A 14,029-nucleotide genomic window follows, 5' to 3' on the forward strand; every position below is an offset into this window, starting at 1 on the left:
ACGCTCCAGACCTCTCTTTGGATAATCGACAATCCTTATGCAAAATTACCTTACTAAAATCAATTAACAGTCGTTCAGCTGCCCTCAATGATTTTGCACTCATATCTTCTAAACCTTTCACATTTTCGTCCATACTCAAACTACTCTTTTGCCCTAAAACGGGCGTCATTAATTCAGGGTCAGGCAACCCTCCCCCCTTTTTCCCTGCACTTATTAACGTTTTTCCTTTCTGATTGCTATTCATATTTATATAGAAGAATAAACCCCATCCCCCCCAGACCCAGGTGCTAACATAACCCCACTAACCGCGACACCAACCCCAGGAACGCCTAGTACCTATGAAAGGGCCAAGGGCAGTCCCCGTGGCCTCGGCGGTGGCCCCCGCCCCCTGCCGAAGGGACCTGAACAGGGCGCCACCCTGCACTCCGACAGGGGGCGAGATTATACAACCCCTGATCAGGGCTGCCAGCTAAAACCGGCTACGTCCGCCGGGCCCCTAACTATGGGTCGCCCCAGGTGTGCACCCCCAGTTTAACCGCTGTACCCTCGGGGACTGCCCTCCACTCTTTCGCCCCAGGAACGCGACTAAAGAAAAGTGCCCCGGCCCATAAAGCCAGCCAGCACCTGAATCCCCCGCCGCACCATTAGCTTCCCCAGGACACATACATCATCAGAGACAGATTCAGATTCAGATTCAGATTTATTTATTGGAACATACCAAAGGTACATAGCCGGCGCCGTTAAGACATAGCCAGATGGTAACGTGATGGGATACATTACAGCTAAAATGGAATACAAATGAGTAAATATAAATGTAACACATAACATACGCGACGCGAGTACAAAAGAGTGCAACGTTAAACAGTATGTACAAAAGAACAAAATGGTAAATAGAGTTGTTACAAACTAAAGGTTACATAAACGGTAGATGCAGATACACTGCAATTATATTTACAAGGCAAAAGGTAGCATTAATAATGCATAAATGGTAAAATAGAGAATACAATACAAAAATATAGAAGCTCAAACACAGAAATAACATTGGAGAGGAGATGACAATAATTACAGGAATACAGTATGGTAAAATAGGAACACTACGAGCTAATGGATACATAAAGTGGTAAAATAAAATACAATACTAAAGTTATTTACAAAGCTAGTAACAATATTTACATTGACGAGGAAATGGCGAGACACTAAGTACGAAGTCTGTGGAATCCAGGAACTGGAGTGTTCCTGAAATAGGAGTTAACAATGTCCAGTAGAACGTTGTAGGAGTCCTTGTGCTTTATAAGACAGTTTAGATTATGTGGAGGCCAGGCGTCATTGTGAGTATCACTGATAATTTTGAGTTGAAGGCGCTCACGTTCAGTCATCGGGCAATGGAGAATGTAGTGTTCACTTCCATCGACGGTGTTGCAGATGAAACAGTTTTGGTTGCTAGCATTTCTGAATCTAGCCAGGTAGGAGTGAAACCTACCGTGGTCAGTGAGAAACTGAGAGATGTTATGGTTGGGGGTGTACCAGCTGCAGGTGAGGAACTCTTTGATGTTAGGAATAAAATTATGGGTTATGGAGTGAGAGTTATTGTTATCCCAGTCTTCCTGCCAGGAGCGAATGAGGTGATTCCATAGGATCCCTTTGATGGAATGGATATTTATTTTGTTGTAAGCAATGGGCAGGTCGAGATTGATGGAGGCTTCCTTAGCAAGAATGTCAGCCCTTTCATTGCCGTGAACACCCTGGTGGGCACGTGTCCAGTTAAGGTGAAAGAGGCAGGAAGAATTATTGATGATTTCCTGGATGCTACAGGCCAGGGGGTGGGAGTTCCTTGACTGCAAGATGGTGAGAGCTGAGGCACTGTCCGTTGTAATGTTAATCATCTTGTGGTTATGATTGCTGTCGGCCCAAGAGGCAGCCATGAGGATGGCAAACAGCTCGGCTTGGAAGACAGTGCAGTCACCGCCTAGCCTGTATTGACCAACAGTGACCTCCTCACCATTGCTAAAAACTACGAAGCTGCAGCCAACAGAGGTGTTGTTCTTGGAACCATCGGTAAAAATGTGGAAGTCAGCCTGGTCAGTGGTGTCAAATATGATCTTATAGTAGGTAGCAGGGTGCCTAGAGTCCTTAAAGTTAACATTTCTTTCCAGGTTGTCACTGCAGATGGTAGTGTTGCCAGCAGCAATGTCGATGCCCCATTTAATTTGCCAAGTTTTATGGTGTAAGATGATGGTTTTGTCAATGGGGGCTTTCCTGGCAAGGATGTGTAAGGAGGCGTTGGGAGTAGTGCTATAGGCCTTTGTGAGTTGAATGAGGGCTCTCCTTTGGGCTGCCAGAAGCTTGCGTCTAATGTGGACTTTGCTGACAGCTTGCCCCCAGGAGCCGCAGGCATAAGTAGCAATTGGCACAAAGATCTGATTATAAATGGCTTCCATTGCCTCGGCAGCCAGGCCCCAACGCTTTCTGGCCATGCCAGCAAAGGCGTTGAAGATCTTTCCCGTGCGGTCATTAATATAGGATGCAGAGACAAGCGTCCCGTAAAGTCCCATGACTATACTGCCGCACCTGTCTATATGACTTCTCGGCAGTAAAATAACCCAACATAACATAATCACTATAATACACTAATTAAAAAATAGCTAAAACAATAGATTAAACTGGACAATAACAAGTAAATTTAACTTCTAACACGAATCCGTATCCTCTCTAAAAGCATAAGTTGTAAAACGTTAAAAACCTGTAAATAAATATTCCTAATCGAAACAAAACGACGTAAATAATTCGGGTTATCAAAATCAGACTTTAAATAAATACAACGCGATCGTACATGTGCCAAAAGTGGACACTCAAATATAAAATGTTGTAAAGAATCATTAAAACCACATTCACAGATAGAAGTACTAACCAAACCAAAACCAAACAATTTTTCACGAAAATCCCCGTGACCAGTCAACCATTGACTTGTATAAAAATCTGGTGTAACCCACTGTGCCAAAATCCTAGCTCTAATCGACGGAAAGTAAACAAAAGTCTGCCTACCCTTATCCGACATCACCCATCGCTCATTCCAAATTTTTATTAGCTCATCCTTTATCCGTCTCCGTATCTGGGAATCGGTAAGCAGCATACTATCCCGCGGATACACAAATGTCCCCAACACAAAGGCTACCTTAACACGCAATAAATACCTATAATACATATAGGACACCTCTAAATCCAAAGGCAATTCATTAAAAAGGACTTGCAGAGCCGGGGAAGAAACTGTTCTATAAGCCCTTGTGCAAATCAATAGAACAACACGCTGAGCCTTAATCAGAGCTTTCCTCTGAGGGGGCCCCAGCGCGTCGCCCCACACACCAGCGGCATAGGTGACCATAGGTATGAACAGGAGTCTGTACAGGGACTTCAGGGCGGGAAGCCGCAACCCCCACCCCGAACCCAACAGCCCCTGTAACCTACAAAACTGAGTCACAGCTCTTGTAGTGATGTCTTTCACATGATCATGGATACCCAGCCNTAATTCTCCTTTCCAACATTAAATTTAAAATTTTAAATACTTCTCTAAAAATGAAAGGTGACTGTACTAAAGATCCAAATGACTGAACAGTTTCTAACATAGTTCCCTCTCGTAAATCAGCAAAATAAGGGCAAACAAAGACAAAATGCGACAATGTATCCTCATCTCCACATTCACATAATGGGGAATCAACCAACCCAAAACTAAATAACTTACTATTAAAAAATCCATGTCCAGTTAATATTTGACTATTATTATATCCAAGGGCCAACCATGTATTCTTTATCCTATCTTGAACAGAAGGGAAGTATTCGAAGGTTGTCCGACCTTTAGACTCAGTAATCCACCTAGTATCCCAAATCTTAACTAACTCCTTTGTGATCTGTCTTTTATAATACTTTTTATGCCGACCACCAATGTCCCTGCTAAAGGAAACAGAACCGAGCTCAAAAGGAATATTCTTCCGATACAAATACATATAATACTCTCTTAAAATTTCCAAATCAATCGGGAGTTGACCCGAAAGAACCTGTAAAGCTACAGTTGAAACAGTTCTATACGCCTTGGTAAGTAGTAGCAATGGTATTCGTTGTGAAGAATACAATTTCTTTCTATGGAGGACTCTTAACGCGTCGCCCCACACACCAGCTGCATATGTTACAAGCGGCACATACAGTGACCTGTACAGAAAACTCAGAGCAGGAAGCCGCAACCCCCACTCCGAGCCTGTCAAGCCCTGCAGCTTCCCAAAAATTGTTACTGNGCCAGGCCCCAACGCTTTCTGGCCATGCCAGCAAAGGCGTTGAAGATCTTTCCCGTGCGGTCATTAATATAGGATGCAGAGACAAGCGTCCCGTAAAGTCCCATGACTATACTGCCGCACCTGTCTATATGACTTCTCGGCAGTAAAATAACCCAACATAACATAATCACTATAATACTCTAATTAAATAAATAGCTAAAACAAATAAAGTAAACTGGACAATAACAAGTAAATTTAACTTCTAACACGAATCCGTATCCTCTCTAAAAGCATAAGTTGTAAAACGTTAAAAACCTGTAAATAAATATTCCTAATCGAAACAAAACGGCGTATATAATTCGGGTTATCAAAATCAGACTTTAAATAAATACAACGCGATCGTACTTGTGCCAAAAGTGGACACTCAAATATAAAATGTTGTAAAGAATCATTAAAACCACATTCACAGATAGAAGTACTAACCAAACCAAAACCAAACAATTTTTCACGAAAATCCCCGTGACCAGTCAACCATTGACTTGTATAAAAATCTGGTGTAACCCACTGTGCCGAAATTCTAGCTCTAATCGACGGGAAGTAAACAAAGGTCTGCCTACCCTTATCCGACATCACCCATCGCTCATTCCAAATTTTTATTAGCTCATCCTTTATCCGTCTCCGTATCTGGGAATCGGTCAGCAGCATACTATCCTGCGGATACACAAATGTCCCCACCACAAAGGCTTCCTTAACACGCAATAAATACCTATAATACATATAGGACACCTCTAAATCCAAAGGCAATTCATTAAAAAGGACTTGCAGAGCCGGGGAAGAAACTGTTCTATAAGCCCTTGTGCAAATCAATAGAACAACACGCTGAGCCTTAATCAGAGCTTTCCTCTGAGGGGGCCCCAGCGCGTCGCCCCACACACCAGCGGCATAGGTGACCATAGGTATGAACAGGAGTCTGTACAGGGACTTCAGGGCGGGAAGCCGCAACCCCCACCCCGAACCCAACAGCCCCTGTAACCTACAAAACTGAGTCACAGCTCTTGTAGTGATGTCTTTCACATGATCATGGATACCCAGCCTAGTACTGAAGGTTATCCCCAAGTAACGAACCGAAGAAACAGTCCTAATTGATGCTGTGCCCATTCGCACGCTGGGGGGGCGATCCGGGCTGAGGACACCCCTCAACAGCATTGCCACAGTCTTCTGTGAAGCAATCTGTAACTTTAACTCAGCCAACCAACACCTCAGGCTAAGAAGAATCTCTCCCGCGGATGTCTCAATAGAAGCTCTACTATTCCCCTCAACTAAAACAACCAAGTCGTCCGCATATGCCACGTACCGAACACCCACATTCCGCAAACGTACCAATATATCATTAAAGACAATATTCCAAAATTCTGGACCCAGTACCGATCCCTGAGGGCAACCCTTGCTCACAACCTTACTTACATAAGCATCCCCATGAAAATACCGAACAATCCTATTATTAAAATAATTACTTAATAAATTATATAAATCTTGCGGACAATTCTGTAACCGCAAAGCTTTCAGCACAGCAGGCCACCAGATATTGTCAAAAGCCCCTGAAATATCTAAAAAAAGGCCCAACACGTACTTTTTATCCGAAGTCTGCGTCCACCTTCGCAAAGCACACATCGCATCAGTAGTACACATTCCTGGACGAAAGCCAAACTGATAAGGATCAAGATAATTCGAGAACAAACTATGTAACCTTAATTTAATTAATCTTTCAAAAATTTTACCTATACTCGATAGTAAACAGATTGGCCTATACGATTTTGGATTGCTTCTATCCCTGTCTCGAGCCTTCAACAATATAATTACCTTACCTAACTTCCATCGCTCTGGAAATATACCCATAAACAAACAATAATTAAAAGCCCGCAGTAAATCAAACTTAACAACAGAATAAGCCTGTTTAACCATACAATACGTAACTTTATCAACACCGGGTGCCCTACGCCCTTTTAAAGATCCCATCACTTTATCTAACTCACCAATTGTAAAAGGCTCAGTTCTTCTACAATTACCATACTGCTCATTATCACCTCTAACGACCAACTGTTCATCAGTATCTTCAACCTGATCATCATCTGGAAACAAGATGGTGAACAAATTATGAACCGACTCCTGCCATCTAATAGGATAATCTACACCCCTAACAGCACAAAGTATATTATCCGCCTGAGTTTTCTCTCTTATAATTTTATAGGGAACACCCCATACATCTCGACTAGATGTTGCCTCAACAAAATCACGCCAACTTTTATATTTTGCTATACTAATTTGCCTTTTATAATCCAGATATAATATACGATATTCACTATATTTAACATCTCTCAGCACTATATTTCTCTCCCGTTGATAACTCCTTCTAGATCGAAACACTCGCTTTCTCAACTCCTCCAAGTCCGTAGACCACCATCGCGACCTAAACCTCCGAACCATTCGTCCCCTAGTAACCACATCAGCAGCAGAAATTATAGCAGAGTGTATAACATTAATTAGTCGAAAGAGATCTGCTACCCTTACAATCTCTACAATCTTATGTTTTTGTATATAATTACGCACAATACACCTAAACCATACCCAGTTAACGCTCCTTCGATCTAAATAAACTATAAATCCTTTATTTAAAGAACAAATCCCAAAGCTAAATATATAATTTATCAGTGCATGATCTGCTGAAGTATAGTCATGGGAGACTTCACAATTACCCAAAACACCAACCAAAGACGACGAACACGCAGCTACATCTACAAATGACTCACCCCTAGTTGACCTAAAGGTCGGAACCTCAGTCTGACTATTTATTACTACTAATCCCCATCGACCTAGAAAAGACATAAGTTCCTCGCCTCGATCGTCCAAAAGAGGACTCCCCCACGATGGAGACTTAGCATTCGAATCAACACCAAGTACTATACTAGATCCCTGCAGTGCCATCATTACCACCTCTAAGTTCTGTAAATGTATAGCCATATCCTCATTAGGTGGAAAGTAGGCACTAACTACATAAATGCTTATTCTCTCTCTAGACAACTGTGCAACTGCACAGCATTCTGAGGTAAAATGATTTAAGTGCATAACTGACCAGTCTTTACCACATACAACCAGGGCTGCCCACCGAGTTCCTCCGGAACTCTGGATAACCCCCGTAGAACTACCATACCCACTCACCTTACCCCTAACAGTGTATGGCTCTTGTAACAACAATATATCTGGATGATATTTATCAATATAAAGAGCAATCTCATTTGGAACAATCCGATTACGCTGAGCATTGATTTGTGCTATCTTCAACTTTAAATCCGAACTATCCATAATCAACAGAATTTTTATATCTTGTAATTGCAATTTGATATGCCAAACAAATCCTATCTCCCGAAAAATGCCCGGACTGTTTTCCCATCTTCTTACAAAGTACACAAATTTTCCTAAACTCAGCCAACTTACAATCACGGGCCCTATGACCCTCTTCACCACATTTGAAACAGACCTCTTTATCCTGTCTACAATTTTTAGCTATATGCCCATACATCTGACACCGAAAGCATTTAGATATCTCAAAGTAATCCCTAACTACACAGCACCTATACTCTAGGTATAGTCGACCCAATTGCAACATAACATGTCTTAATCTAGGCTCAACTTCAATTACCCAATTAACTAACAATTCTCTTTTTCTTCCGGTGCGGTAGACAGGCTTGAGTTGCCCACTAAAACTATCCAAATCTATCTCTCCATCACCAAACAATAAGTCCATATTCTGTGCATATAACATCTGCACTAAATCTTCTTTCCCCAATTCTCTTGGAACGTCCACTAAAAGTATTCTTGGCCTTCGCTTCACGGGCATTACTATTTCTATATCCTGTCTTTTAACCATATCATGTGCCATAAGCCGATCTCTATCCTTCTTAGTTGCTAAAACTGCCAATAATCCACCACCACGTGTCCTTCGCAACGTCTGAAATCTAATTTTATCCCTAACTGGATCTATCCCAGCCAAAAACTTTCTCTTAATACTATCACCATCCTCTCCCTCTAAACCTTTAATCACTACTACATTATTACTTTCAACCCGCTTCTCAATATCAACCTGTCTAGACTTAACAACCTCAGAATAAGGCATAGGAGTGGATGTTACAGGCGAATTAGGCCTAACCCTACTCTTAAATACACTCAGTTCACCTAACAGTCTCTCATTCTTAACCGTTAACTCTCTTACCATATCCACTATTTGAGCAAACATATCAATGTAGGATCCAGCATCCAATCTAGAAACTCTGCTACTCTTATGCAATATTGCTTTCCGAAATTCCAATGATAACTTTTCTGCTTCTTGTAAGCCTGTCAATCCCTCACATTCCTCAATATGTGAAACTAATTTCTCCTCATCAAGGCTTCTACTAAGCCTGCTAATAGATACACTGGAGTCAGGGAACTCCCCCTTGCCCCCCTGCACTTGTAAACGTTTATCTATATTCTTCGTACTCATATTTCTGTAAAGAAAAACCCCAAAACACCCCCCAGACCCGGGTAAACACCCAGTCCTTCCACCACGACATGAGCCCAGCCACGCCCAGGACCACTGAGAGGGCCAAAGGCAGGCCCCGTGGCCTCGGTGTAGGCCCCCACCCCCTGCCGAAGGGCCCTGATCAGGGCGCCACCCTGCACTCCGACAGGGGGCAAGATTATACGCATGGCTGATCGGGGCTGCCAGGGTAAACTGGCTAAGTCGCCCGGGCCCCTCACTATGCAGAGACAAGCGTCCCAAAAGTCCTTTAATAAAACTACCGCACCTGTCTTACGACTTATCGGTAGAAATAATTCCTAAACCAACTAACAGTCCAATAATAATTAAAACATGTAAAAATATAAAAATGTAAATAATAAAAAACCAGACATAAATGATTACTAAAACCAATCCTCTACTTTAAAATCAAACTCGACGTAAATTACTTCTCTGTAAAAACATTAATCTCAATGTTCTATAAATACTATTATAAATAGATTCAACAGAGATCATCCTGCGTTTTGAAACATCATTCTGATAATCCACAGATAAATAGGGACACGTCGAACGAATATCAGCTAGATGTGGACACACGAATATAAAGTGATCCAAAGTATCCTCTGCACCACACTCACAATATACAGAGTCCACCAATCGAAAAGTATATAACTTGCTATAAAAATCACCGTGCCCCGATAAAATTTGACACATATAGTAACTAGGTTGAACCCACTGCATGCGGACTCTATCAGACACCCTCGGAAAGTACACAAATGTCTGTCTACCTTTCTCACTATTCACCCACCTATCATTCCATTTCTTTATCAATTGTATCCTAATCAACTTTTTAATTGATGAGTCTACCAATCCAATGCATCCACCAGGAAACTCCAAGGTGCCCAATTTAAACGGAATTTTAACTCTTAAAAGATACTTATAATACACATAGCTGACTTCTAAATCAAGGGGTAATTCCCCGGCCAACACCTGTAAGGCCATGGTAGAGGTGGTGCGATATGCACGTGTCAATATCAATAAAACCACACGTTGAGATTGTAACAACCTCTTAATATGAGGGGGCCTCAGTGCGTCGCCCCACACACCAGCGGCATAAGTAACAATTGAAACAAACAGGATCCTATAGAGCGTCCGCAGGGCAGGAAACCGCAGCCCCCACCCCGCCGACCCCCACAGGCCCTGCAGTCTCCCAAACTGTGCTACAGCTCTTGTAGTAACTTCCTCTATATGATCTATTATAGACAGACCAGTCCCCAGCCTAACACCTAGGTATCGGACTGTCTTTGCCATACGAATCTTGGCTGTGCCAGAACGCACGCTGGGGGGGGCGATCCGGACTGAGGACACCCCTCAAAAGCAGCATCTCCGACTTAGACGGAGCAAGTTGCAGCTTCAATTCCAGAAGCCATGTATTTAACATTCGCAACACCTCATTGCTATTATTTTCCAATTGTAAACGGCTATTACCCTCAATTACAACAACCAAATCATCTGCATATGCAATGAATCGGTAGCCCATCATCCGCAATCTAATCAATATATCATTAAAAATGATATTCCATAGTTCAGGGCCAAATACTGAGCCCTGAGGACATCCTTTAGTAACTATCTTTTCTTCAAAAACCATACCATGAGAATAACGTACTACTCTATTTGAAAAATAATCAGACATAAGCCGATACAAATCCAAAGGGCAACCAAAAACACGCAGAATCCGCATAACAGCAGGCCACCAAATATTGTCAAATGCACCTGATATGTCCAAAAATAAACCCAACACATACTTTTTCTCAGATTCACGTGTCCACATCCAAAGCTGACGCACAGCATCCGTTGTTGATCTACCTACCCTAAATCCATATTGACCATCATCTATAAAATCCTGTAATAAAGAACTAAGTCTTAACTTCAAAAATTGTTCAAATATTTTACCAATTACAGATAATAAACATACTGGTCTATAAGATTTTGGATCACCTCAATCACGATCTATATGCTTTAACAAAATAATTACTTTAGCTAACTTCCAGCGATTAGGGAAAATACCCAAAGACAGACAACAGTTAAATAATCGTAATAATTCTTTTCCTACTACCGAAATGGTTTTCCGCAACATGAGATATGTAATTTTATCATATCCCGGAGCTTTCCTACCTTTTAATTTACCTATAACACATAGCAACTCATTCATAGAGAACTGCTCCAACTTCCTAGTACTATAATATTGTTTATTCTGTAAGCGTATTTCTGCCTGAGTCTGTGTATCTGCTTCCTCATCATCATCTGGAAATAACACTTGAAACATAATATTTACCGCCTGCTTCCAATCTATAGCATAGCCTGCCCTACCCCGAACAGCACATAAAACATTATTCATTGCAACTTTCTCCCGAAGAATCTTATAGTGTAATCCCCAAACATCTTTATTAGCTGTTGATTCTACAAAATTCCTCCAACTACTCTGCTTAGCCATCCTAATTTTTTTCTTATACTCACTATAACAATAACGATATTCTTCCAATTTGATTTGCTTTAACATTAAATTACGTTCTTTCTGAAACGCCTTTCTTAATTTATTAACCTTCTTCTTAAGAGTATTAAGCTCCAACGACCACCATCTTTTCTGAAAATTAATCGCCGTTGCCCTACGAGACATTACAAAAATAGCACGATCAAATGCACCATGAATTACATTACACAATCGTATAACATCCGACCTATTCTGTAAAATAGATACCCTATTCTTATTTAAATATGACAAAACTATATTAGAAAACATATCCCAATTAACATTCTTTTTTGTAAAGAGAAAACTGCTCTCATCCATCTTAAAAGACATCCCAAAATCTACTATGTAAGATATCATCGCATGATCTGATACCGTATAATCATGACTAACAATGCACTCACCAACCATTCCTTGCAATAAAGGAGAATATGCCACCACATCCACAAAAGAAGACCCTGTAGATGAACAAAATGTCGGGATCTCAGTCTGATCATTTAATACAGTAAATCCCCACTGACCTAAGACTTCCATCAAACGCTCTCCACGACTATCTAATATGGGACTTCCCCATAATGGGGACTTTGAATTTGCATCTACTCCTAATAAAACTCGACACCCAGATAAAGCCATCAATACTCTATTTAATTCTGCTATAGACTCCAAAATATCTCCGCTAGGGGAAAAATACATACTGATCAAATAAATACTTAACTCCTCCCTAGTAAATTGGGCCACAACACAATTACTCGAGGAGTACTGCAAAAGATGCATCACTGACCACAAATCATTGCAAACTACTATAGCTGCCCATGGTGTTTTATCAAAACTTTGGACAACCCTGATTCTATGTCCCAAACCCCTAACTTTCCCTCGAAAAACATACGGTTCCTGGACCAACAATACATCAGGTTTCTGATTATCAATGTATAAGGCTATCTCATCAGGAACTAACTTACTTCGCTGCAAATTAATTTGCGCTATCTTTAAAATTAAATTTCCTCGACTAACCATAATCAATTCCTAATTTATATCGGCTAATTGCAACTTGATAAGAATAACAGCCTCTATCTTTCGAAAAATGATCACTACGCCTCCCCAACCTTTCACACGGTATACACTTTTGAACTCTTTCAGAAACCTCACAATCCTTTGACCGATGACCAACCACCCCACATTTATAACACACATCTTTTTCTTGACGGCAATTTCGAGCAATATGCCCAAACAATTGACACCGAAAACACTTCGACACTTCATAATAATCACGAACATTGCAACATCTATAATCAAGATATAACCTAGACAATTGCAATAACTTCATTCGCAGAGAAGGTGCTACCTCGACTACCCAATTTACTAATAGTTCTCTCTTGCGTCCAGTACGATACAACGGCTTAAAATCTCTAGTAAAATCTTCTAAATTACCTTCATGATCACCATAAATTAAATCTGAGTTTAAACCATACAAAAGTTTAACTAATTCCTCCCCTTGCAATTCACGCGAAACATCTACAATAACCATCCGTGGTTTTCTCTTCACAGGTAGTGCTACATTTAAACCTAGTTCCTGTATTAATTCATGTATCATTAATCTATCTCTATCCTTCTTAGTAGCAAGCGTTACCGCTATTCCACCATTTCTTATCTTCCGCACATTTTGAAACCGAATTAAATCTCTATTCGGGTCTATACAGCCCATAAACTTCCGTCTAATAGCCTCGCTATCTTCCTCTCTATTCCCTTTCACTATAACAACATTATCTGTAACCTCCCTAGACACTTCCTCACCACCCACTACAACCTCTGCATATGATGGTGCAACAACCATTGGTGTACCTGGCCTATTCATACTCTCTAAAACACTTAATTTGCCTATCAGTCTTTCATTTTCAGTAACCAAATTACGCACTAAACCTATCACTTCACTATACATATCTATAAGAATACCCGAATATAACTTAGACAACTTACTATCTTTATGGTTACATGCTCTTCTAAACTCCATCTGTAGTTTATCTGCTTCGCGCAAATAACCCACTGAATCATACTCCTGAATTGACCTATCCGTTCCTAAACTTTGCCTAACAACACTCACAGGTGATTCATCTTGAGGGACAGGAACCCCTCCCCTTACCCCCCGCACGTTTAATCGTTTTTCTTTTTTCTGACTATCCATATTTAATGTAAGAGGAACCCCTACCCAATCCCCAGACCCAGGTGCTAACCTAATCCCCTCCACCAAGACATGCACCCGACCATGCCCAGGGCCTATGAGAGGACCAAAGGCAGCCCCCGTGGCCTCGGTAGTGGCCCTCGCCCCCTGCCAGAGGGTCCTGTACAGGGCGCCACCCTGCACTCGGACAGGAGGCGGGATTTTTCACCCCCTGATCAGGGCGGCCAGTAGGGATCGGCTAACCCCCCCAGGCCCCTAACTATGGGGCGCCCCAGGTGTGCATCCCCGGTTTTAAAACTGTACCCTCGGGGACTGCCTTCAATCCTCTCTCCCCGAGGTCATGATCCAAGCACATGCCCTAGCTTCAGAGACAGGCCAACACCTGAATCCCCCGCCGCACCATTAGCTTCCCCAGGACAAATACCATTACAGCATTTCCCCTGGGTACTGAGCCCCTCTGCCGCGACAAGGCTGGTACGTACGAGTTGGGGCCATTGCCTGGTTTGGGCACA

General features: G+C 41.7%; 2 protein-coding genes across 2 annotated transcripts; both read right to left on the bottom strand.

Moving 5' to 3' along the window:
- Positions 1 to 1,196: 1,196 nt before the first annotated feature.
- Positions 1,197 to 2,612, bottom strand: LOC111634903. Its single transcript, XM_023379737.1, has one exon. It carries the CDS (start codon positions 2,610 to 2,612, stop codon positions 1,197 to 1,199), a length of 1,416 nt encoding a protein of 471 aa, XP_023235505.1.
- A 9,735-nt stretch (positions 2,613 to 12,347) lies between these two features.
- Positions 12,348 to 14,029, bottom strand: LOC111634905. Its single transcript, XM_023379738.1, has one exon. The coding sequence runs from the start codon at positions 13,518 to 13,520 to the stop codon at positions 12,348 to 12,350; it is 1,173 nt and encodes a 390-aa protein (XP_023235506.1). The 5' UTR covers positions 13,521 to 14,029.

This window comes from Centruroides sculpturatus, unplaced genomic scaffold (genome assembly GCF_000671375.1).
Source record: "Centruroides sculpturatus isolate CEXI.00-Female unplaced genomic scaffold, Cexi_2.0 scaffold885, whole genome shotgun sequence".
Taxonomy (NCBI): domain Eukaryota; kingdom Metazoa; phylum Arthropoda; class Arachnida; order Scorpiones; family Buthidae; genus Centruroides; species Centruroides sculpturatus.